The sequence below is a fragment of the Medicago truncatula genome, chromosome 7, assembly GCF_003473485.1.
Source record: "Medicago truncatula cultivar Jemalong A17 chromosome 7, MtrunA17r5.0-ANR, whole genome shotgun sequence".
In the NCBI taxonomy this organism is placed as follows: domain Eukaryota; kingdom Viridiplantae; phylum Streptophyta; class Magnoliopsida; order Fabales; family Fabaceae; genus Medicago; species Medicago truncatula.
In genome coordinates this window covers 8,318,762-8,343,589 of record NC_053048.1, presented here as the reverse complement: position 1 = coordinate 8,343,589, position 24,828 = coordinate 8,318,762, and the positions used below count along the sequence as shown (strand labels likewise).

Sequence of the window (24,828 nt, the reverse complement as noted above, 5' to 3'; positions counted from 1 at the left end):
TGCACTTAAGATATCCATTCAGGGTGTTTCCACCTCAGAAGTGGTTGATTTTGGACTGGATTGTTGTTGTTCAACTGCTTCTGTTGGAGGTCGAACTAATCCTTCTGCAGTATAAAAGCTTGAATCCAAATCTTCTCAGTCGTGCTTGATTTGTCATTCATACTTTTGTTGTTTTCTTTAATGCCTGCCATATGATTGATCCACGTCATAACTTCTACCTGACCTGCCACATTCCTATCCTCCAACTACATTATAAATTTTATTTTTGTTTAACAAAATGAACCGAGAACCATACTATAAGTTACAGGATCTGGATAAATAATAGCATAAGCCAGGCTTCCAAGCCAATTTTATCCTAGAACTGTAACAAATAGTGTGGTCCTGGCCATTAAGACTTTCACTCATGAAAAAATACAATATGTCATATGTTGCTTTTATAGATCACTGACTTTCAACATTTCACAACATTTCTGATGTGGGGCTTTTTTCTTTTCTTCGAAATTGTGAGTACGCTATTAGCTAGCCTATAAGTATAGAATATCCTTTCATGTGGGACGTTTTCTATCTATCTATTAACAGGTAATGCAAGTGTTTTTTTGAATGAGATGTTACAAAGTTAATAATAAAGAAAAACTGATATGTGATTGTTTTAGAGGTACTTTTATCATCTAAATATGATATATATTACATCAATATGTAAGGATGAGGCATGTAGCAAAAGTATAATTGAATAAATAATATTATTTAATCTGTTATCATGTGGGCATTAAACACACGATAACACTACAAGAAACATTACCTTTTGTTAGGGGCAAAATCCCTGTCAAAAGGACACAATCCCTGGGAAACGCGACATTTGTGAGGGAAAATGCCAAGAGCAGAAGCAATCGCAAAAGCACTCATCGCAAACATTTTGCCAGGGGCTACACCCCTGGGAGAGAAAAACGAGGGGCTGAACTCCTGGTATATCGCCAGGCTTTCTCCCTGGCAGAACCCCTGACATATTCCCTCACTTTCGTCTGCAACTTTCCTGCAATTTTGCAGACTCTGCGACTGCGCTGACTGACGTGATTGATTGACGGAAAGGCAAGTCAGATGAGCAAAAAATCAGGGATATGCGAGGGGTTTAACCCCTGACAAACGTCCAAATTAATTTTTTAAAAAAATGTTTATTTATAAAAACAAATTTTTCATTAATTACTTAAAAAATCGTTTTTTTTAAAAGTTGTTTTTGAAATACAAATAAATGGTTCAAAAATCAATTTAATTAATAAAATATATTTTAAAAAAAATTAAAAATATTTTTTAAAACACAATTAAATGCATATAAATAAAGTTTAGTCACTCAAACACTACTAAGTCTAATTAATAGGCATGAAATAGAAATCGTACTTAATAACAGTTTTCCAACAATAAACCTTTTTAATACATTCCTTTTTCATATATATTATTATTTATAATCACTTTTTAAAATTGAATAAATAATAAATTTTTAAAAACATATTATGTTTAACAAAAAGTTTTTTTTTTTTTTTAAATATCAAAAAAAGAGTTGCCCTAAATTAGAAAAAAAAAAAACAGATTATGTTGTAATTTATGTTTTACCACACAAATTTAAAATAGAGTCCTTAAATTAGAAAAAAAATTAAAGAAACTATTTTACTAAATAAACCGTATTCTATAATATATAAAAATCCACCTAATAACAATATATTTAGCAACATGCATATATTTAATTTTATCACAAAAAAAACATGCATATTTCATTTTATCACAAAAAGAAAACAGCATGCATATATATTTCATTTTATCACAAAAAACATGCATATATATACCATAACAACATGCATATATTCAGCATCAATTTCTGGACAATTAACATTGAAAAATTCGAATAAAATAAACCAAAATTCATGCATAATATGAAAAAACGAAAAAAAATTATAATTAAATTTGTTTTCTTCAGATTTTTTAAAGAAAAAAAAAACATCAATTTATTGGACAGCTAGCATATTTTAGAACATATCATCAACATGTATATCAGTTATGGTGTTATGAGGAAAAAAATCACTAACTTATTGAAGCTTTACAATAGCAGATCTGCAATGCAATCCAAAAACAGCAAGAGTTGGAGCAATAGCTAACCAAAGGAGGCAGATAAGTAACACAGCTGCAAATAACGTACAAAATAAATAACATTAATAAGTAGTAAAAATTAATATCATGATAAAACATATAATTAATGAAGTATTTTTTACCAAATAAATGAAGTATGTTGAATGTGTTATGTTTTATGTGAAGAAAATTTTATAAGTGTTGTGAAGTCTGTTACATGATCGGTGCATGGATTTATATAGGGAGCAAAAAAAGCAACGGCCTATCCGAGGGAATGCCCCTCGCATGCTTGGTCAAATCCTAGCATATAACTAGGTACCAGATAGCAGCAGAACGACAGGAAAAAAGCCAGGGATTCACGCAATAAACGAGGGGTATTGCCCCTGTCTCAATTGGACCGGACAGGCTTTTCAGAGCCTTGTCAAATCAACAGGAAACAATGCAGAGATTCATCACCTACTTTAGTCACTTCAAGTCTGCATGCAGCAGATTCTTGAATTTCAATTTCCCACCTTGCAATAAGTGAGGGTTTTGTGAGGGCAAACCCTTGTGTTATATGCCAGGTGTTGTCCTTGGCATTTTCCCTGGCAAATTTGCCAGGGGTTCCAAACCCCTGTCAAAATCCCTGGTAAAATGTCATATTTCTTGTAGTGTAAGATTATATCTTTATCTTATTCTATATCTTATCATCGCCACCAAACAGGTTAGAAAAATATTTTAGGATCCACCAGTCGTCATGATAAGATATTTGTATCATATTATGTCTCAATTCAATGTTTGATGAGATAATGCTGATATTGAGTTTCTTTTATTTTATAATAATAATCAAATTTTTATTGTTCATTTGACAATGCCGATATTGTTAGACCAAACATCCTTACTCATATTCAAACTCAAAACCCTGTAAATATGTGATTAAGTTTCGGCTTATATTTATCAATTTGTCTAAAAAAAAAAAAAAAAAATTTAATATCAGAAATTCCATCATGTTGAGAATGACAATTCACAAAGAACTTATTCTTAGAGCAGTAACAAGATTACCATTCAACAATGGCAAGCTGAACACAGTTTCTTCTATGATAACAACTTCTATTAGACTTCTGAGGAAACCAACAAGCTTGGCTGGATAGGCACTTCAACTTCTTAAACCATGTTTTGCACTTAGAAGTTTGGAAACTGCATTCACTTTACAATTCAACCATGTTATTTCAAAAATCCCTTTAAACTTATAGAATGCCCCAAAACATAATTAATATGAAAAGTAGAAAGTCCACTTTTTAAATTTATTCTTAACCTCTATCAAGTGTATCCTTTCAATTGTCTTGAATTGTATAGAGTGCAGAACATGCTAAATTTCAAAATCTCAAGACCAACTCATACCTTCCAAGTTTTTATTCTCACTCCATTAGTTGTTCCTGTTAAGGTAACCATGTTTAATTTACTACCATATTGGAAACATCAGCTTCTATGTTATCAGCCTCCAAGCTTCCAATGCTGCTAAATTTAGCATCGCTATAGCCGGTATTTGGCATGATTTTGTACTAAACAAATACATTGATCAATTATAATTAAGTAAACCTTACAAAGCTTATAAGTGAACATGCTAATGCATTAAATACTAAAGCTAGTTACTAACATTCAACAAGTATATATTGATCTACAAACTGGCATACATTACAGAGAAATAGCAAGAGTTGCCTAGATTACAATGATAGAACAGGTTTATTACAGATAAATAACAATTTGCTTTCTCTATGCAGAGCTATAGCTCCAAAATCAGCAACTTTAAAAGCCAATGCAGAGCTACAGATCCGCCAAGATGATTGTTCCGATAGGCATCAAGAGGCATCTACTAATAATTTAGTCTGTTGAGAAAATAACAGTAACCAATTCCAATTCTTTCACCCAATTAGTAACACTTAGTAACGTCGTTGCCTCGCCGATCGACATTGTAACTAGTGGTTCCGACCACAAGGTTTTCGTTCCAACGAAGAGCCCCATCTCATTTCGTAAACTGGTTCTTTTCCAACTCTATTAGTATGGTTGAAAAAAGAAACATCAACATTACACTTTAGATAGCCTTGAAGAGGTCTCTTCCACTTAATTTGCATCGCATATTCAATCCTCTCTCCCCTACTCTGCTTGGAAAGTCTAGAGGCCTTCCATTCATAAAGCATCATCTTTCCTCTCTAAATTATTTCTGATGGCCTTGCCACAATACATTTCCATATCGAATTGTGTTACTCTTCCACAAACTTCACAGGGAAACAACAAAAATTCTGTGATATTATCATTACTTAATAACGTGTTTTCATATTTATTTTCCGGTAAGTAAGCAATTTTATCTAATCTTTTGGGACATCGTTGACCTTTCTATACTTTTAACGGTAATATTAAAACTAACGACTTCACTTGTGTTTAGTGCAATTGACGAACCTTTGGCTTCATATGATTCCTCATTTTACATTAATTGCATTTTGCAGCTCCAGAGACTCAACTTACACTGAATACGCAATTGAATAATCCAAATCCTTGTGATGGGACCAAAAAAATTGGTTAGTCAGCAGTAAAAAAGAAGTAACTACCAGAACAAAAGCGCGTAATTTTTAGAACGAAATACGTTTCTTTAATTGGTTAGTTGAACAGTAAAAAGGCAAGAACATCATATTTACAAAAATAATCTGGCGTCTCAAAAGTGTTTACACATTCACATGACTTAACTGGTTTCCCTCGAATCACTTGGTTGACAGTGAAATGGGTTCGAATTTGGGCACCACCCATATTCATATGATAGAGAACTAAAGAAAATGATAGTACTGATGTAGGCAGGAGGAAATAATTGGTTGGAAAGAGTTATATTTTTCTGTTGTTCCTAACTCTAAATATCAAGTCATTCTCTTAATTCCAACCCATTCATAGAAGGGGTAAGAAGTTCGGTCCGGCCAGGAATAATGATCAATTGAGATCACGGGTTCAAACTCGAGCAAGAGAGTAAATATTAATATAACAACTAACTACTAACATTTGCCATTAAGAAAAAAGATCATTCAATTATGATTAGAAGTTAAAATTTAAAGGTTAACTTCTTTAGTATTTTACAATGTATTCAAATTCAACATATAACTCATTACTAACACAACAGAGCTAAATTTTTTGGAACATAGGCGAGGAAGGGACGGGTTATACCCATACTACTACATTGACCTACAAGTTATTATTCGGCACCAAGCAAATATGTCCTGGGAATTTTGATTTTCTAGTAAATGAAAATAATCTCCACTAAACCATCTGAAACAAGTAAAAAGCATAGAAGATATTGGCTTTGGTTGGCCAAACCTGACAGGGGCTTGAACCAAATTTTGTAACCAAGTCTGATCAAAGTTTCGAAATGACAAGTACAAAGTGCACACCAGTATTAACATAAGTAAAGTCATGCAAATCAGAACTCGGACATATGATCATTATCCTGTATTCAATACTTTTCCGACCTATTTACTCAAATAATAGAAAACTTGGGTATTTTTGTAGGAGCAGAGCAGGGGTAACCAAAGTTGTTCCAACAAGCTCAATTTGCAATGTCTTTCCATAAAGCTTCATTTGGTTGCACCTCCTGAGGGCTGCTAGAGCATCAGACTCCCTAGTAAAGAAAACTTCTGCTGTTCCTTTTGATTCCCCAAACTGATCATAATGAATGGAATACCCTTCCAACTCATCATTTTTCGAAAACAACAGCTGTAAAAGGAAGACAAGAGATTTCAGTTTCTCATATTATCTGAATGACAAAAAAACAAAGCATATTTTACCCAAAAAAAAGGTTCTAAAAAAAGACAGGGTGAGGCAAACATATCTTCGATGAAGATCATTATATGGGCGTAGCATTGGTGTTAGGGGTGAGTTTGGTGTTTGGGTACATGTCATACCTTAAAATTGCAATAATGGCTTTGATTTAACTCAAAAGAGAACATAAAAGGAAAAAAATAAAAATAAAAAACACTTCCAAAATAAGATTCAGAAATCAGATTGATATGGGGTTGTCATCATCAGAAATAGTATTTACTATTGACGCTAATTGAATATACTTACCAAACAGCTACGAGCAGCAAGATTCTCATAACCAATATCTCCAAAGTAAACTATATGTTCTGGACAACATAACATAGACATGAACATCCAATAATGGTGATAAACTTAAAAGTAAAGCTAGCATGTACATGAAGGAGAAAAGCTTAACGGCAAGAGAAAATTGTTGCACCAACAAAGGGAAAGGATATGATACACAAACACTACACACTACACAGAATCAAAATGTCACAAATTATACTATAGTAAGTGCGTGTTATTAAGAAAGAAAATCTAGTAGCATATGAAATGCACAATTAAAAATTATGCAGGAAATGGCTATGCCATGATGTACTACTACTTAATTCTCAAATTTCAACTGTGTCCGTCTAATTCACTTTTTCTCAAATTTCAACTGTGTCCGTCTACTTCATTCGTCAAGATTTATGTCCACATGATGATATATATAAGCTAGAGCTATTAACAATTAACATCATTAATTCAAAGACTGATATTAGAAACTTGAACCAAAGGCTCAACTGAAGGGATCAAGTTACTCTAAGAGTCACTTTAAGCAAAGTTACTTCGCTCAAAACTCATTATAAACAATAAATTGTAACAAATCAAACTCGTTATAAACAATAAATTGTAACAATCCAAACATCAAAAGATCAGCTGGCCTAGTTTAACGGTAAATTACCAAATGTCTTGTGGCATAATGATAACAGTCTCCCTTTGAATGTCAGTTACCACGATTAAACCACCGGACTAATGTATCAGAATCAGAGTGTCATTTTTTTGTTAGCTCAACATATTTCTAATTTTTCAACGCACAGTTGCACACCCCGAAGTTCAGCACAGCAAATTCTATGCAATCAATGCACCAATCGAGCCCGCTGGATTTTCAACTTAACTTTTCTGGCTTCATAGACAAGACCAGAGGTAGTGAGACCATCAATAACAGCTCTTTGAGTAGCCCTTAAGATCTGAAAGCCATCTTCAATAGAAGCAACCAAAAGCTTGGAAGCAATTCGGAACTTCTTAGCCCTGCAAAGGTTGTGCAGCAAGCTAGTATATGTGAACGAATCTTTAACCTCCATAGAATCAAAAACCTTCACTGCTTTATCAATATCACCAGCTTTACCCAAACAATCAAGAATAGAGTTGAATGCCACCAAATTAAAACCAAAACCCAACGTGTTCATGTAATCTAAATGCTTCTCGGCACCTTCAAAATTGCCATCCTTACATAATCCATGGATTATAATCGTGTGTGTGTACTGATCACATTTCATTCCTTGTTTCTCTATCTCATCCACCAACCTCAACGCCTCATCAAACCTCCCTTGCCTGCAGAACAAATTTATCATTGTATTATAAGAAGCAAGATCCGGCACCAAACCATTACTCATCATCTTCTCAGCAATCTCATCCGCTTCTTCGATCCTCCCCGTTTTCACCAACGCAGCAACCACCGTACAATACGCAAACCCATCAAACGTAAAACCTTTCCTCCTCATCTCCGACAAAATCTCCAACCCTTGCTCCAACCTCCCACACCTAAAACAACACTTCATAACCGTGGTATAGGTAATCGCATTCGGCTCAAAACCAAAATCACAAAACTCATTCAGCACCCTCCTTGCATCCGCTAACCTCCTTGCCTTACACAACCCATTAATCATCGCATTATAAGTCAAAACCTCTGGAACAAATCCACGACGCCGCAAATTCCTAAACAACATCAACGCGTTATTCACATAACCATTCTTACACAAACCATTAATCATAACATTATAACTCGCCATACTTGGATAAATCTCCCCTCTCTCAAAAATATCCCGAAAAACACCATTCGCTTCCTCTGGTTTCCCTAACCTAAAATAACAATGCATTAAAATATTATAACTCCACACATCAGGCCTTATTCCTGATTGAAGCATTTCATCAAACAGATCGAGTGACTTTTGTAACAAACATTTTCGAACCGCACCAGAGCTTAATGAATTGTAGGAAACAACATCAGGATTAATTCCAGCTTCTTTCATTCTGTTGAGAATGTTGTAAGCGGCGTCGATGCCGACGAAACGACAATAGCCATCGATTAATGTGTTGTAAGTGATAATGTCAGGGTTTAGTCCTAATTTGATTCCGTCTATTAAAACGGTTTCGGCTTTTGCGATTTGGTTTGATTTGCACATTGTGGATATGGTTATGTTCATGAATTTCGTTGATAATCGAGTGATCATGTTTTTTTTATTTTATTTTAATATTTGGGTTGAATCATGAATGAAATGAGTTTTGAAGTGAAGTGTAGCGTGGAATGAGTTAGTGTTGTTGAAACCGGTTGGTCGGACCGGGAGGTCCAACCGTTAGGTTGGTTTTTCTTGAACTGGGATTTGTGAAGCAATGTGGAAGGAGGAAGAAAGAGTGTGAATGTGAAGGACTAGGATAGCGACCCGTGCGATGCACTGCTAGAAAAGGAATCCTCTATCAGAAGTTACCCCAGAAACTTGGATAAAGAATTTCCTCCTCTTAACAATAATGTTGTGGTGAGATCTGTCGGAACCGTTACGGTAAAAAGATACTTGAAGATCTGCAAATTCAATATTACTTTCAGTTAAAAATAAAATAAAAAAACACAATCAAACTCAGAGACATAGTATGCATTTGGTACCGAGCAGATAGTAAAATAGATAGATCTATTGATGATAGAGTTTCTGCCACTGAATTCAAAGACCAAATATTTATGCAGGGAAATTAGTAGTAAAATGTGTAGAAGATTTATCTCTAGAAACCTTCACAATAGTAAAATCTCTTAACTCAATCATTTTAGACTTGCTAGAATCCGAATTTCATGGATGAAATACATGTATACCAATGTGAAGGTGATTAACATTATCAACATTTTCATTATCATCTAACAGGAAGTTTTTTTCGAAGTGGCTCTATCATGTTTTGTTTAGGTGAAATTTCACAATTTTGCTCATATCAACAGAATAGTAATGAAATTAAGAAATTAGATAAGAAGAAAGAAGGAGCAATCTCCAAACGAACCTGGACATTGTTGAGAGTTTGCTACGGTGGTTGAGAGACTCGAGTGGCTGTGGGTTGAGAGACAGATAGAGAGAGAGACTCGCGAGGGACGAGAGAGAAGAAGAGTTGTTCTGATTCTTCAGATATTGTGATAATTAAATTTTTTATCCTCTAACTATTTAATTGATATTGGATTGGTCCTCTAACTAAAAATTGATTTATTTCGGTCTTCTAAGTTTCTCACCGTTAGTACATTTAGTCATTTCTGTTAGTTTTATTCAAATAAACGTTAGGATTTGTGTTATAAAGTTAGAGGATCCACATAACACAAACTATAACGTTTATTTGAATAAAACTAACAGAAAGGACTAAATGTAGTAACGGTGAAAAACTTAGAGGACCGAAATAAATCAATTTTTAGTTAGAAAACCAATCTGATACCAATTAAATAGTTAAAGGACAAAAAAGTAATTAAACCTTTTATTTTATTGCATGTGTGGCTTTAGCACACCAGACTAACAACGGAGTCTCATGAGTTCTATGTGTTTCATTTGCGAACTTAGGCGATGTTTGGTAAAAATAGCGGATAACAGATAACTTAGTTGATAACTTATATCTAATGGTTGATAACTGATAATTTATAGCTGATGTCTAATGAATGATAGCAGATAAGCTAATTAAAATATTTGGTAAAATTAACGATTCAACTAGCCGATAAACATAAAATGACATAAAAGGACATTTTAGTTCATAATAAAATTTATTTCAATTGATAACTAAAGTATTTTCTTTAAAAAAATATTTAGAATACTTGTAATTTAGTAAATTAAATTTATTATTATATGCGTGTATATATTTTATATACTATTATTAAATTAATCATTTTCCACTTGTATTCATTTAAGCTTTAACCATCTAAGAATAAAATATGTTTTTTTTTAAGGTATCCCAGTGGCTAGAATTCACCTTATAAGGTGAATAAGTAGGGTGTTTGGGGTTCGAACCTCAGCCTCTGCATATAATAATGCATGTCCTACCAACTGTGCTATGTTCACAGGACTGTTTCTTTTTTTTATTAAGGAAAATAAAATCTTTTTTTTGTAATGGTCGGGGTTCGAACCCCGAACCTTACATATTTTATGCATTGTCCATACCAACTGAACTAAACTTACGATGATAAATGTTAAATTTAACTAACAATGCATATATATGTCCTTTAAAAAGAAGCTTAAGAACATATGTTATTTTTTTAAGAAAAAAAGTGTAACTGCATTACTAGACCGTATATATAAAAACAGCTCCAAAAAAAAACAATATTATTATATAGGGTTAAATATGATTTTGGTCTATATAAATATACATACTTTTCGTTTTAGTTCCTCTAAAAAATTTCTTCAACTTTTAGTCCCTATAAAATTTTCAATCACTAATTTTGGTCCCTATTTTTAAGTTAATTTTTGTATTTTTTTAATAAAATTGTGCATAAATGTGTAGAATATTGTAAAAATAATTCCTAAAAAAATAGATTTTTTTTTTAACAAAACAAAATTAAATATGAATTTTTAACCGTAAAAAATATAAAAATTTATATTAAATTCATGTTTGGTTAAAAAATTCTAATTTTTCTCGGAAGAGATTCTTATAATATTATAAATTCTTCTGCAAAATTTTATTTAAAAATATGAACTCTACATATGAGTTTAATTTAAAGGAGGACCAAGAGTAAAGATGGAAAATTTTGTAGAGACTAAAAGCTGAAGAAATTTTTTAGAGGGATTATAAAAAAATTATTATAAGTGTAGAAATTTTTTGATCCCTATAAAAAATTTCAGCACATACTTTTAGTCTTAGTAAAATTAAAACTTCTTTAATTATGCTTAAACTCTCCAATTGAATGAAATCTAGGTAGATCCTACCCATTTATGTGAGATCCATTTTTAAAGTACGAGACCTACATGAATTTTAATCAACTAAAAGAGTGAGTGATAGAGAGTAATCATAACACTCTTCAATAAACTTGGCTCGGAGGATTATGCATAGGTGAGTGGTAATTACTGTATTAGAGTATGTTTGTAAAAAAAAAATTAACACTTCACGGGTTAATTAAGTAAGAAGTAGGTTTCTTCCTCACTGAAAAAATATGGGTCATGTTAACTTGTGCCCTTAAGGCACATGTTAAGCAACCTAAAAAAGTAATTTTGCATTGGAAAATACAATATAACAATTTTTAAGAAGTTGAATGCATGGTTTTTGATATGTCTATTTCTATAATGAGTATCTTAACATGTGCCTTGAGGGCACAAGTTAACATTTGCCAAAAAATATATATATAATTCTTTTTTTTTTTTGAAGGAAAATATATATATAATTTTCTTAGGCCAACTGATAAAACTGACTTCATAAAATCCCCCTTTCTAATTAATTGCATTTTGCAGCTACATAGACTATACTGCATGCACAGAATACACAACTGAGTAATCCAAATGCATATGATGAAACAAGGTACTGCAAATTTCGTGGAACAAAATGCAAACATTTCACTGAAGATTATTAGATGTTACACAAGGTACTGCAAATTTACAAATCACAAATCAGACTAGATACATGAAACTTAAAAGAGATAAGAGCTCATTCATACGATCAGGAATCAGAATTTCGCACCTTGCAAAGACATCATTTTGTCTTCCAAGTAAGCTACTTCGACCAAGAGGCATATCAGCAGTTGTTCCATAGCTCATGAAACTAGGAATCGGAATTTGATACCTTGCAAACACTCATTTGGCTTTCCTAGTAAGCTACTTCGACCAAGAGGCATATCAGCAGGAGTAACCGAATTTGTTCCAGAGCTCATAAGACCAGGAGTTGGAATCTTGCACCTTGCATCCCTTCATCTTCAATGGTTCGCAACAACGTCGCCACCCTTCCATTGATGGCGAATCAGATCTCAGAATTGCAAGCGAGTCCATCCTACATTCATCCAAGTGGAAGTCCTACATCGGTTACTATCACACCACTTCTCACCGATTCAAACTATTATGTTTGGGCACGGTCGATGAAAAGCGTGTTGATTCTCAAGAACAAATTCCATTTCGTTGATGGAACGATCGGTATCTTACCTCCTGATGATCTGAATTACGATGTTTGGGAGCTGTGTAACAATCTCGTTCAATCGTGGCTTGTTTCTTCAATTTCTCCGCCAACCACACAAACTGTTTTGTGATGTTTATAAATCTGCTTATGTTGAACATGATTCACAAAGTGTTGATAATATTGCTCAGTCACCACAAAAGGATGAAGCACACTCCATTTCTTTTACTAAGGATCAATATAATGGTTTGTTGGCTATGCTGCAGAAACATTCTGTTGGTATAGGTGAATCGTCCACTCCTTCAAATGGCATCAACATGATTCATGCTTCCAGCCATCATGTTATTTCAGGTAGCCGTTGTTTCTCTCTTCATACTACTGCAACCTATCATAATTCAGTTCCTTGGTTTCTTGACATGGGAGCTACTCACATATGTTGTAATTTGGATTTGTACACTTCTCATGCACGGATCACACCTATGAATATTAATTTACCTAATGGACATACGGTTGTAGCACACTTTTCTGGCACAGTATGACTCACACACCTACTTAACGCTTGACAGAGTGTTGTTTATTCCACAGTTTGCAACTAATTAGATATCTGTCTCCCAACTTATTCCCCTTTCATCATCAACACACAAATCCACATAACACACCTCACAATACTCCACAAATTTATTTCGATAATACTCCCATATTTACCACTGAACCTGCCACACCAGATCCTTCCATATCAACATCTCAACCACATGCTCCTCTTGTTTCTGCCCTTACTCAGGCTCGCCATTCCACTCGTACTCGTACAACACCAGCTCATCTTCAAGACTTTGTTTGCTCAGCTCTTCCCATCTCCGCTTCCTTGTCTTATCACCCGTTATCTCCCTCATATTGTAGCTTCACTCTTGCCATCTCATCAGACATTGAACCTTCTTCTTTTAAACAGGCCCAAAGTGATCCACGTTGGCAACTTGCTATGTCCCCTGAGCTTAGTGCTTTGGAAGCAACTGGAACATGGATATTTGTAGATCCTCCCCCCAATATTTCTCCCATTGGAAGCAAATGGATCTTCAGATTAAACGGTATGCCAATGGTTCTATTGAGCGCTATAATGCATGTCTTGTAGCCAAGGGTTACAATCAAATCGAAGGCGTGGATTTTTTTTTTACACTCTCTCTGGTGGCAAAACTGTCAATTGTTTGATTGTTGCTTGCTGTTACTTCTATTAAACGATGGCATCTCCACCAATTAGACGCTAACAACACCTTCTTGCACGGTGATCTTCAAGAGGATGTCTACATGCACCCTCCTCAAGGTGTTTCTCCTCCTAGGCCTGGGCAGGTTTGTAAGCTGCTCAAGTCCTTATACGGCCTCAAACAAGCCAGCCGGCGTTGGTTTGAAAAGCTTATTTCACTCCTCCTGACCATTGGTTTTGTGCAAGCTTCAGCTGATCACTCCTTTTTAATTCGTGCTTCTCCAACTTCTTTCACAGCTTTATTAATATACGTGAATGACATTATATTGGCTGGTGACTGCCTTGCTGCTTTTGCTGAGATTAAGCAATTGCTTGATCATCATTTTCGTATCAAAGACCTAGGCTAGCTCAAGTTCTTTCTTGGCTTGGAGGTTGCTCATTCCTCAAAAGGTATATCCCTCTGTCAACGCAAATATTGCCTCGACTTACTTTCAGATGCAGGCCTAACCACTTGTAAATCGGTTAGTACTCCTCTTGATTATGCTTGTCTTCTTCACATTGATGATGGACCTCCCTTTGATGATGTTTTGGCTTATCGCTGTCTCATTGGTTGCTTGTTATACTTGACTACGACTCGCCCTGACATCAGTTTTGCCACACAGCAACTGAGTCAGTTCATGGCCAAGCCATCCGTAAACCATCATCGCACTGCTCTTTGTGTGCTTCGTTATCTCCAGGTCTGTCCTGGTCGTGGCTTATTCTTTCCTCGAACATCTGAGATGCAATTATTGGGGTTTAGTGATGCTGATTGGGGTGGATGTGTTGATTCTAGACGTTCTGTTACTGGTTTTTGTTTCTTTCTTGGTGGTTCTCTTGTTAGTTGGCGTTCCAAGAAGCAATCCATCGTTTCTTGTTCTTCCTCCGAAGCGGAATATCATGCTTTAGCATCAGCCATCCGCGAACTCCAATGGCTCACATACGTTTGTCCATTCTATATTGTGACAACCAGAGTGCGTTACATATCGCCGCAAACCCCGTGTTCTATGAACGAACGAAACATCTTGATATTGATTGTCATATCGTTCGAGAGAAGGTCCAAAGAGGGTCTGATGCACCTCCTTCCAGTTCCTTCTCATAGTCCACATCCACGATCATATTTCCAAGCTGGGATTGATCAATATTTTTCAACCTCCAGCTTGAGAGGGGTAAGGTAATAGTCACACTAGCTGAGTCAGCACAGTACTTACCAACATCAGCTGAGTTTACATAGCCACTTGTTAGTGGATCCAAATTAGAAAGAACTATTCATATCAGCTGTAACTGTAATGACAGAGGGAGCTATATAAACCTCCTTGTAACCTCTTCTCCTTTTATTCATTCAATTCATATAAATTTCTTCTTGATATGAATCATTTTTATCTCTGTACTTTGAACTTTCCAACTCCCCCTCTTCCGAAAACAATAGCGGTAAAATGCAGACAAGAGATTTCAATTTCTCACATTATCTAAATGGCAAAAAACATAGCAGATTTTACAAAACAAAAAAAAAAAATGTTGAGGGAAAAATATCTTCGTTGAAGATCATTAGTTGGGCGTAGCATTGGTGTTACGGGTGAGTTTGGTGTTTGGGTACACGCCATACCTTCAAATTACAATCATGACTCATTGATTTACCTCAAAACAGGACATAAAAGAAAGAAGAAAAAAAAATCACTGAGACCCAAATTAAGATTCATACACCAGATTGATATGGGGTTGTCATCATCAAAAATAGTATTTACTAATGAGGCTAATTGAATATACTTACCAAACAGTAGCAAGCATCAACATTTTCAGAACCAATATCTTCAAAACAAACTATAAGTTCTAGACAACATAACATAGACATGAACTTCCAACCAATAACGCAGAGAAACTAAAATGTAAAGCTAGCATGCCCATGAACTTCCAATAATGCAGAGAAGCTAAAAAGTAAAGATAGTGTACACTCACAAAAGCTTGACAGAAGGAGCAAATTGTTGCATAGACAAGTGAAAATATGAGACACACACACACACTACACACTATGCAGAATCAAAATGACACATTATACTAGAGTATGTGCATTGTCCTTATAATTTAATCAATTATAATTAGAAGTTAAAATTGAAAGGTTAACCTTTTTAGTATTTCACAATGTATTCAAATTCAACATATAACTCATTACTAACACAATAGAGCTACAAATTAGGTAACATAGGCGAGGAAGGTTATTTCAATTATTACTACATTGACCTACAAACTATTATTCGGCACCAAGCAAATATGTCCTGGAAATTTTGATTTCTAGTAAATGAAAATAATCTCCACTGAACCATCTGAAACAAGTAAAAAGCAGGGAAGATATTGGCTTTGGTTGGCCAAACTTGACAGGGGCTTGAACCAAATTTGGTAACCAAGTCTGATCAAAGTTTCGAAATGACAAGTACAAAGTGCACGCCAGTATTAACATAAGTAAAGTCATGCAAATCAGAACTCAGACATATGACCATTATCCTGTACTCAAATAATAGAAAACTTTGGTATTTCTGTGGGAGCAGGGGTAACCAAAGTTGTTCCAACAAGCTCAATTTGCAATGTCTTTCCATAAAGCTTCATTTGGTTGCACCTCCTGAGGGCAGCTATTAGATATTCATCAAATAACTTTAAATGAACATATCATATTTTAAAAGTAGTTATAGTAAGTAATACATACACGAATGTCTTCATTAGAAACCCTTTGATCCAAGTTAGACAAATAGAGCTTCATCGTAAGTTTTGGTTCATGATGAACAATAGCGCCATGCTCATAAACAAACTGTCTCATTGCTTCTTTTTCCAACTCCTGTATTTTCATTTAAAAATCAAAATCAAAATCAAAAGCAATAAAATTAAAATTAAAACTGTTTTGTGTTATGTTAAAAGAATGTACCATAAATTCATGCTGAGAAAGGGAACTGCCAGGAGCGTGGTGGTGCGAGGTTGGTCCGTAAGGGATGCTCCTCCTAGCTTCTCTTTCCAACTCCTACATTTTCATTTCAAAATCAAAATTGTTTCAGTTAATATTTTGTGTTATGTGTATAAGAATAGTTGAATACCATAAGCTGATGACAGATTTCAGTTAATTTTTTGTGTTATGTACATAATCTACAACCTCCTCTTCCATGACGGTGAGAGGAACTTCGGGTTAAAAAGACATCGTCGGCTGCGAGCCAGAAGGTCGGGGTGTTTTTATTATAGCTCGACAGGGGAGGACCTCGAGTCCTACGTATCCCTAAGTGATTAGAAAATCAGAGCTACGCAGTTCCTTCAGTACCAAGTCAAAGACTAATGTGTTTCATCTGGGGACTTAGTTAAGGTGTCGCGTATACAAGTGTTCCTCCTACTCGTGGCGAGCACATGCTTGACTCACTTGTCACTCATATTATTTATAGCGGTACAAAGTTCTTCAGGAACTATACACTAGATTTAAACAATAAAATTGAGACTTTTTATACAATCATTCAAGGATGTAAAACTTTTTAATTCATCTGGATTTCATTGAGAATAAAAGTTGAGTTCTTCAGGAGCTATATTGTTTATAATTATCAATGTTTATGTGATACTTCAAGGATGCATATCGTATAATAACACACTAATAGAATATGATTCACATAAAAACGATTAGATATATTTTTAGTCACCATTTTCAATTGATGGAATTGTATCAGGATAAGTTATAATCATCAATACAAAGGTAAAACTTACTTACAAATTAAGAGTAGATTAGAAAAAATTGCATACCTCAATGGGTAAGATTGTGTTGATAACATATTATGAAACTCTTTGAATAAAAAAAATAGAGAGAATGATAGGAAAAGAGAAAAGAAAAAGAGAGGAGATTATTTTCTTATTTCCATTAAGTGTACATTTATATCAAAATGAGCGTTGTTTAAGGTTTTTACATGTATATTAATAAGAGTCAAATAAGTTTTTGATCTCTATAAATATAATTAATTTTATTTTTTTGTCCTCATAAAAAAGTGATATGTTTTGGTCTTTATAAAAAATTTCAGAACATACTTTTAGTCTTTGTAAAATTAAAATGTGTTTGATTATGCTTAAATTTTTACATAATTTAATGATTTTTTACATACTTATTTAAAACATTATACAAACTTCCTCCACAGAAAATTGAGTTTTTCTATTTACACCCCATGTTTTTCTGGTTACATCCAAATTTTCTTATTTTTTTTTTTATAATATCAAAATTGCCCTTTTATATAAATTTTCTTAAAACCCTAATTTTATTCATTGTCAGTGAGTTTCACCCTCTTTCACCCCACAAAGCGATCGATCAAACAATTTGATATTCAATATCAATCTCCATAAAAATTAAAGAGTGAATCAAAATATTTTTCATCCATACTCAATTGGATATAAGTAAGTGAATTTCTTCTTCTATTTGCTAGTTTCAATTTTTTTCCTTCAACTGCAATGATGCACTGTACGATTACAGTTTTAATTTACATTGGCAAGGTTAACTTAAATTCAGTTTAAGTAGGTTCATGTAAACTTAAACTGAGTTTACATGAACCTACTTAAACTGAGTTAACATGAACCTACTTAAACTGAGTTTACATGAAGCTACTTAAATTGAGTTAACATGAACCTACTTAAACTGAGTTTACATGAACCTACTTAAACTGATTTTTTACAAAATCGCAGAACTGTGAATCGCAGAACAAGGAAAACACAAAATCAGAACTGAGAACCCATAACAAGAAAAACACAATCGATTGAAGAACAACACTTGCTAACTTGATTTGCTTCGAATTTTCTTTGAAATCATGAATGGACGTGAGAAAGTATGGTTTTGAAAATCTTCGCAGAACACAATCGATCGATTGGAGAATTATGGTTTTGGAAGAAGGGTTTTGGGGTGTAACCAAAAAAGAAGGAATAGGCTTTTTGAAAATCAAATTTTATGAAAGGGTAATCTTGTCATTTTGGGGTGCAACCATGATTAACTAGGATGCAAGTAAAAAAACTCCAGAAAATTAGCTCAAAATTTGATTTTTTTATCCAAATTTCATTACTTTAATTTAAAAAATTTATGTTTAAAAAAATTCATATTTAATTCATTACATGTTAATTTATATATATATATATATATATATATATATATATATATATATATATATATATATATATATATAAAAGTTTAAACATAGTTAAATAAATTTTAATTTAACGGACACTAAAACTGAAATTTTTTATAGGGATTAAAATATGTCACTTTTTTATGAGGGTTAAAAATAAAATTCACAATATTTATAGAAACCAAAAACATATTTAATCCTATTAAAAAAATACAATGATTAAATGAATGAGAATAGTTATTTTACCAAATTATCCTCAATAACTATTGGTTTGTTTTCCACTAAAACAAAAGTAATACTTTGAAAGTAGTGTTCATTGTATTAATTGAAGATTGCGATTAAAAGTTAATGGTTAATATTGCATTGAAAACTCAAAATTACATTCATTTTAAAACAATCTTTTTATCCTAAAATAACACCCATTTCAAAACGGAGAAAGTACATACGAACAGGGGTGGATACATTTGAGAGCTATGTGGAGCTAAAACTCCACATGAAATTTTCCATTTATTTTAATAAATAAAATGCATATTAAAAATAAGATCTTTTAAATGTTTTGTCACTTGTTAATGATACCAAAAAAATAATGATAAGAAATGAGGAATGAGGGATGAGGGATGGGAAGAACTTACATCTAAAGTTATTAAAAATTGCAATAAGCATGATATTGATGTGCCTGATATAGATGCGCCGTATGCGAAAAGGAAGTAATTTTTCATTGAAAAACACCAATAATTTATTAAAATGTTATATATTTAATATAAAATATACAAGTTATAAGACAAACTTACCATTTTAAATTTTTTAACATGTGCAAATTTGCACATGATAGAAAAAACTCTTCTTATTTTTAATATAATTTGCATTATTGTTTCTTCAAAATTTTAGCCCCACATATACTAAATGTTTGGATCCGCCCCTGCATACGTAAAAATACAATATAAAAGATCATGGATCAATAAATATAGCTCATAAATTAACATTTTCACTTTTTTTTTTTAAATAGCAAACAACAACATCTCATCGATTATTCATATAATAAGGATGTTAACAAGTATGTTAATGAATGAGTTTTGCTTACTCAACTCACATGATGGAATCTACACATCATCTCTACTGTTGGAGAATATTCGAAGTGGGACTTCAGCTTTCTCCTATGTTTAAGTTTGTGCTTGACAAACTTCATACCATAAGTTGGTGCTGCCAACACTACAACAAACCTTTCCTTTTGACACAAACTTTTCTCTCCTTTGTTCATCGATCCATTGCACAAAACTTCAACGGATGTTTCATCCTTGCTATTGGGTATGTCATCTGAAGCAACAACCTCAAACTACATTGTTTTACAAGAGCATTACAACATTGGTATCCATTATTGGCTAATACTCCTAATGTGAATGTGCCTTTCGGTGTGCCTTTGAATATATATATTGGCGATGCATGGAAGTTATCAAGTCTTGTTTGGGAAGGTCCCCATATTGTGCAAACAAAAATTGCTTTAATTTGGATCTAGCTTGTAATTACCAACACCATGGGAAAGGTCCCCATGCTGTGATGAGAATGACCTTAAGAAAGGACCTTGGACCCCTGAAGAGAATACATTGAAGACATGTAAGCGTGTTGATCGACCAATTTAGAAAAAAGATCGAGTTTTACCTTCCCTATAAATAATCCATGACTATGACAATCGTTTTATCCCGTCTATAACCTCGGAATCCAAGACTCCAACAAAACACACCACGTCGTTGTTAACCAGATTAAATTGTGAATTAAAGAGTATGAAATTATCAACAAATTCAACCCTCCAATCTATATTGCGCTCCGGTCCAACCATTTGAAAATTTGATCCTTCTCCACAATTCCACCCGCATTGGTACATCCAAACACATTTATCTTCAACAGTACTGCGGTATTCCACGGTCGTTGCACCACTGCAAGGAAATCATCGTCAAAATTGTCATGCACCTGCATAACAACAGGTAAAAACCTCTGACAATAAATCGGATGCCTTCCTCCTATGTCCAGCAGCACGCGTCTGCCACACCAGATAATTTTGTCGTCAGCTCTGCTGCTGGTATGCGTTCAGATAAAAAATTAATGAGTGTGATTTTTCAGCTTTTTCAAACTTTTAAAATACAAAATTACTTAATAATTTACCGAAATTTAATATTTTCTTCTCAAATGTTAGGTGGTTTAATCAATGTTTGTGGACATTGTTGATCTCTAGATTTTAAATGCAATTATAATCAGTTTTGGTCATTTGAGATCAAAAGTGTTAAGAACACTTTTCAACAATCTCAACAACACTCACACTCCAATTGAAAGAAATCTATGTGGATCACATCATTTCTCTTCAATAAACTTGGTTGGGAGAATAGGTTTACCCTGATCTGTCCAACAGATTTTTCAGCTAAATTAGTCCCTTTTTTTTTTTTTTACGGACAGAAAGTTGGTCACCGTTGTGCATAGCTGAGTGGTGATAATTACTGTATTAGAGTATGTAAAAAAACAAATTAACAGTTTCACGGGTTAATTAAGTACGAAGTAGATTTCTTCCCCGCTAATATATATATATATAATTTCTTCGGACAACTGATAGAACTGACTTCATAAAATCCCCCTTTCTAATTAATTGCATTTTGCAGCTACATAGACTACTGCATGCACAGAATACACAACTGAGTAATCCAAATGCATATAAACTGAGTGAAAAGAATTTTTCAGAAAGATAGCATTATCAACGTTTCTTTAATTGGTAAGCCAAACCGTAAATAAAGTGGCGACTTTTCTTTTTTAAAAACAACACTGGATCTTTTGGAATCTGCATTTCTGCGCTGAACCGTCACAAACAAGTAAAAAGCAGCGGACATATGGGCTTTAGCTGGCCAAATATACTTGATAAGCGCTCGAACCAAATTCAGTAACTAATAGCATGTTTGTTAATACTAATTTCCAAACAGACATTAAATCTGTCCAAACTTTGAAGTTTCAAGTGACATGTACAAAGGGCATACTAATATATGTTTAAATAAACTCATGCAAATCAGAATCCCAAACATATGACCATAATCCTTTATCCAATGCTTTTCTAACCTATTTACTCATATAATAGGAATCATTCTAGCTATCAATCATGATTTCCCTTTCCTTTTCCTTTGTTTTCCTTCAGAGGCTATCAATCATGATTTCCCTTTCCTTTTCCTTTGTTTTCCTTCAGAGCCTCTGAGCGATACCTCTCCAAGTCTTCATCAAGATCTTTCGCAGACACCATTGGAATCTGGCGTTTTGCTTTTCGTGTATGGTCCTTTCTTGGAAGATAGCCATGTGTTGCTGTAGAGCTATTATTGTACTTGCTACCTCCAAATTTTCTTTCTTCCCTGTAAAAAATTAGTATCAAACTAGTGACAATTTCAACTACATGTATTTAACACCAAATCCATGACACACACACATGAACAAACAGAACTTGAGATTTCACTGAACAAAATGCAACATTTAACTGAAGTTTATTAGATGTTAGTATGTTACAAAAGATACTACACATTTATAAATCAGACTAGATACATGAAACTTAGAGAGCTAAGAGCTCATAAGTTCAGGAATCAGAATTTCGCACCTTGCAAAGACATCATTTGGTCTTCCATGTAAGCTACTTCGACCAAGAGGCATATCAACAGTTGTTCCATAGCTAATGAAACCCGGAAACGGAATTTGACACCTTGCGAAGACATCATTTGGCTTTCCCAGTAAGCTACTTCGACCAAGAGGCATATCAGCAGGAGTAACCAAATTTGTTCCAGAGCTCATAAGACCAGGACTTGGAATTTTGCACCTTGCAAAGACATCATTTGGTTTTCCTAGTAAGCTACTTTGTCCAAGAGGCGCAGCAGCAGGAGTAACCAAACTTGTTCCAACAAGCTCAATTTGCAATGTCTTTCCATCAAGCTTCATATTGTTGTACCTCTTGAGAGCGGCTAAAGCCTCAGACTGCCTTGTAAAGACAACTTCTGCTGTTCCTTTTGATCTCCCAAATTGATCATAATGAATGGAGTAACTTTCCAACTCACCCTCTTCCGAGAACAACAGCTGTAAAATACAGAAAAGAGTTTTTAAATTATTATCTGAATGACAAAAAAACATTGTATTTTTTACAACAAACAAAAAGGTTCTGAAAAGAAAGGGGTGAGGAAAAAATATCTTTGATGAAGATGAAGATCATTTGGGCGTAACATTAGTGGTAGGGGTGAGTTTGGTGTTTTCAAATTACAATAATGACTCTTATTTACCTCAAAAAAGGACATAAAAAGAAAAAAAATCACTTTGAGACCCAAATTAAGATTCATACACCAGATTGATATGGGGTTGTCATCATCAGAAATAGTATTTACTAATGAGACTAAGTTAATATAATTACCAAACAGTAGCAAGCATCAACAATCTCAAAACCAATATCTTCAAAACAAACTATATGTTCTAGACAACATAACATAGACATGAACTTCCAATAATGCAGCGAAACTAAAATGTAAAGCTAGCATTCACATGAACTTCCAATAATGCAGAGAAGCTAAACAGTAAAGATAGTGTATGCTCACAAAAGCTTGACAGCAGGAGCAAATTGTTGCATCAACAAGGGGTGAAAATACTACACACTATGCAGAATCAAAATGACACAAATTATACTAGAGTATGTGCATTCTCCTTATGAAAGAAAATCTATTAGCATATGAAATGCACAGTTAAAATTTATGCAGAAAATGACCATACCCTGATGTACTACTACTTAATTGTAAAATTTCAACTGTCCGTGTACTTCATTCATCAAGATTTATTTATATACGCGTCACATGATGACCTAGTAACACCATAAAACCAAAGACTCATATGACTTGTGAAAAACTTGGACTGAATAACATAAATACATGAAAATAATAAAAATAGAGGAGATATGAAGTTACTCTAAGTGTACCTTTAAGCCAGGTTATTTTGGCTCAATAACTCTATAAACTCTAAACTTTACCAATCCAACTACTAAAATCTTATTAAGTGGATAAGCTATTAGATACTTCACCAAAAAATGTATCATAAGCTTCTTAATTTTTAAAACATAGCAAATTTATATGAAAATAATCAGTGTTGTTAAATAGCATCTATATTCTATAGCGGCGCAGTATGTAAGTAACTTAGCTTAAAGTTACTCATAGGGTCTCTTTGACCCCTCTCGCATAATAACAACAATATTACAATAGCAATCTATGATGCACGGACACCATACACAACATGGACATTGACGCGTCGACACCGATAATTTGAAAAAGTAACACAATTCAATGTAATCACATCTATCACTACAAAAATAAAAAAATATGTAATCACGAGTCATTGTCATATCGGTGGGGGACACATGTCATACATTAGACTCACCTTCAATCAAAAGTGTATGTGCTACACAGATAACAATAACATTGATATTGCAGCAACAAGAACAACCAAAATGACAGATATAAAGAGAAAAACAAATAGCCTTTGTAGCACCGACACTTCTGATGAAAGACGTGTCTAGTGTTCAACACGACACCGAGTCATTTTTTAAAATTTTTAACTGTGTTGACGTGTCCGTCTCAGTGTGTGTGTGTCAGTACTTGTAGCAAATAACAATATTACAACAAAGATGTTGATGATAAATAAATAACAAAAATAGTAATAATCAGTGTAATACATGAATGTCTTCGTTGGAAACCCGATCATCCAAATTAGACAAATAGAGTTTGGTGATAGGTTTCTGGTGAGGTTGATCCAGAACCATTTCTTGAGGAACATCATCAACATTGCTTCTTCGCAACGCTTCTCTTTCAAGCATCTGCATTTTCATGAATCAATTCAATCACTCATTTTGATCAAAACCAAAAACAAAAACACTGAAAAGAATGGAGAAATGAAGTACCTGAGAGTGAGAAATGGAGTAAGGAGTGATTCTGACTGAGTTGCTGCGAACGCCGAGGTGGCGATTTGGTCGGTTGGAGGTGGTGCGGCGGTGAGTGGTGATTTGATCGAGTGACATGTCGAGTCCGGCGGGCATTTTGGAGGAGAACGGGAGTAAGAGTAGGGTTTGTTTTCAGAGAGTTAGTAGTGAGCGTAGTTAGTACAGAGTGAGTGAGAGTGAGGGAAATGGGAGAG

General features: G+C 33.9%; 2 protein-coding genes across 5 annotated transcripts; both read right to left on the bottom strand.

The window, feature by feature from the left end:
- Positions 1–5,145: 5,145 nt before the first annotated feature.
- Positions 5,146–9,354, bottom strand: LOC11445614 (putative pentatricopeptide repeat-containing protein At4g17915). 4 transcript variants are annotated; one of them, XM_024771472.2, is made up of 4 exons: positions 9,232–9,354; positions 6,875–8,770; positions 6,199–6,257; positions 5,405–5,847 (listed from the first exon to the last, which is right to left on the bottom strand). In XM_024771472.2, exon 2 carries the CDS (start codon positions 8,421–8,423, stop codon positions 7,050–7,052), a length of 1,374 nt encoding a protein of 457 aa, XP_024627240.1. In that variant the 5' UTR covers positions 8,424–8,770; positions 9,232–9,354; the 3' UTR covers positions 5,405–5,847; positions 6,199–6,257; positions 6,875–7,049. The 4 variants fall into 4 exon arrangements, with proteins under 4 accessions (XP_039683683.1, XP_024627240.1, XP_003621847.1 ...); XM_039827749.1 differs by having other exon boundaries at positions 5,146–5,847; positions 6,199–8,770; XM_003621799.3 differs by lacking the exon at positions 6,199–6,257.
- A 12,192-nt stretch (positions 9,355–21,546) lies between these two features.
- LOC11446087 (THO complex subunit 4B) lies at positions 21,547–24,828 on the bottom strand. The gene is made up of 4 exons (XM_003621796.4): positions 24,596–24,828; positions 24,371–24,511; positions 22,268–22,737; positions 21,547–22,028 (listed from the first exon to the last, which is right to left on the bottom strand). Exons 1-4 carry the CDS (start codon positions 24,728–24,730, stop codon positions 21,827–21,829), a joined length of 948 nt encoding a protein of 315 aa, XP_003621844.1. The 5' UTR covers positions 24,731–24,828; the 3' UTR covers positions 21,547–21,826.

Bases quoted from the DNA above. Each gene is read 5' to 3' on its own strand.
- LOC11445614 (XM_039827749.1), bottom strand. From the start codon at position 8,423: ATGATCACTCGATTATCAACGAAATTCATGAACATAACCATATCCACA.
- LOC11446087 (XM_003621796.4), bottom strand. From the start codon at position 24,730: ATGCCCGCCGGACTCGACATGTCACTCGATCAAATCACCACTCACCGC. The intron at 22,738-24,370 runs GTATTACACTGA...TGTATTTTACAG, and splicing joins TTTCCAACGAAGACATTCAT to CTGTTGTTCTCGGAAGAGGG. The intron at 22,029-22,267 runs GTGCGAAATTCT...AATTTTTTACAG, and splicing joins CCAAATGATGTCTTTGCAAG to GGAAGAAAGAAAATTTGGAG.